This window comes from Limulus polyphemus, unplaced genomic scaffold (genome assembly GCF_000517525.1).
Source record: "Limulus polyphemus unplaced genomic scaffold, Limulus_polyphemus-2.1.2 Scaffold10611, whole genome shotgun sequence".
NCBI lineage: Eukaryota > Metazoa > Arthropoda > Merostomata > Xiphosura > Limulidae > Limulus > Limulus polyphemus.
In genome coordinates this window covers 1,947-3,807 of record NW_013676221.1, presented here as the reverse complement: position 1 = coordinate 3,807, position 1,861 = coordinate 1,947, and the positions used below count along the sequence as shown (strand labels likewise).

General features: G+C 36.2%; 1 protein-coding gene across 3 annotated transcripts in view; it reads right to left on the bottom strand.

The window, feature by feature from the left end:
* Positions 1-1,299, bottom strand: part of LOC111083669 (hemicentin-1-like) — an 11,800-nt gene extending 10,501 nt beyond the window's left edge. For all 3 annotated transcript variants that reach the window (XR_002609171.1, XR_002609172.1, XM_022380319.1), the window contains exons 1-2: positions 978-1,299; positions 472-582 (exon numbers count right to left, since the gene is read on the bottom strand). Coding sequence is in view for 1 of the 3 variants with exons in the window: in XM_022380319.1 (XP_022236027.1) it covers positions 472-582; positions 978-1,245 (379 nt within the window). In the remaining 2 variants the exon portion in view is untranslated. The remainder of the gene's footprint in view (positions 1-471; positions 583-977) is intronic.
* Between the last annotated feature and the right edge of the window lie 562 nt (positions 1,300-1,861).

Sequence of the window (1,861 nt, the reverse complement as noted above, 5' to 3'; positions counted from 1 at the left end):
TGAAGTGGAATACTGTTTTCAACAATTACGTTGAAGGTATGTGTCTATTGTTACTGAAGTGGAATACTGTTTTCAACAATTACGTTGAAGGTATGTGTCTATTGTTACTGAAGTGGAATACTGTTTTCAACAATTACGTTGAAGGTATGTGTCTATTGTTACTGAAGTGGAATACTTTTTCAACAATTACGTTGAAGGTATGTGTCTATTGTTACTGAAGTGGAATACTGTTTTCAACAATTACGTTGAAGGTATTGGTCTACTGTTACTGAAGTGGAACACTGTTTTAAACAATTACGTTGAAGGTATTTGTCTACTGTTACTGAAGTGGAACACTGTTTTCAACAATGACGTTCAAGGTATGTCTACTGTTACTGAAGTGGAACACTGTTTTCAACAATTACGTTCAAGGTATGTCTACTGTTACTGAAGTGGAACCATTCTGTTAACGTTAAACTTCTATTAACTTACCTCCAGTCACCTCACATATTAATAGGCACGTTTCTCCTTCGTTTAATGGGCCAATTACGTTTTCTAAGATCTCTCCTTTCTGGTTCTTTATTACAATTTCTGTAGGAGGCACTGGAAAACAAAATTTGAAATTATCATGAAGATGTCAGTCGGAATTGCTAGAACAGAAGTAGAAGATTTTGACGAAATCAGTCAGTTGTCATGACTACAACAGAGGTAGGAGATTCTTATAAAGGGGTCAGTTGGTATGGCTACAACATAAGTATGAGATTCTGATAAAGGGGTCAGTTGGTATGGATATAAAACTTTTGTAATTGGTTCCATATTTTATATTAAATGTACATTCATAAGTTTACAGAAGACTTCAGAGTTCGTAAGAAAAATGGTCATGAATGATTAATTTGTAGGTTTCATCCCATTTTAAAACTAAGAAAGACTACACAGAAATCTCTTGTGTATCATCTAAGCTAACAATTCAGCACCTACATGAAAAAAACTAGTCTTACCAATAACCATGACGTACAGCTCAAAATGTCTCGTTCGCTCTCGATGGAAATCCACTCGGCATCTGTAACTTCCCTCGTCTTCGGGTATGACAGGATCTATGACGAGGACAGCTGGTCTGTCCACCGTACTGAAGTAGGCTCTGCCCGACAGAGATTTGGAGGAAGAGTGCCGTGCTTGGCGTACATTTCCAGTTCTTCCATCTAAGCTATAAATAGGTTTAGCGGAGTCATCTTTGTACCACAAGGCCAGTTCCAAGGTGTCTTCCATTATGGAAGGAGTGATGTTACATGGCAAAGTTATCTTTCCATCAGCCACGGCGACGTTCTCTGGAATTTATAACAACTCTCATAAGCTGTATGGTGAAGATATATGTCAACAACTCGTTAGAGCCTTTAATCTTTAACAGGAGGCTAATATCTTGTGATTAATCGGGCTCGTTAGTCACTTAGTATCACAATTCCAAGTAATATTAGTCAAGCTGGTGCATCGTAACTCGAGGAGATAAAGGAGAAACTGAATACTATGAAATCTTAGCTAAAGGTACACAAACACTAAAAAAATAAAGAAGAATTAACAAATTTAGTTTTACAGAATTACGTCAGATACTAAACACCATGAATATTCAAAATATATTGTTTCTGATGTAGATAAAAACAACAATCATAGAACTGTCTTTAGCTCTTCAGTCAATTTAACTTCAGATAGAATTTTTTCTTGTATCAGCTTGAAAGGTTTTCGTCTCAGTACTTTATTACAAGCTCGCTCGATAAAACAACAGATTAGATAGGACACAATGACAAACTGTTGGACAAGAATAGTTAGATCATGTCATAATAAGGGTTACAAGGCTGATATAAGAAAACAACAGGGCATGTAATAACAC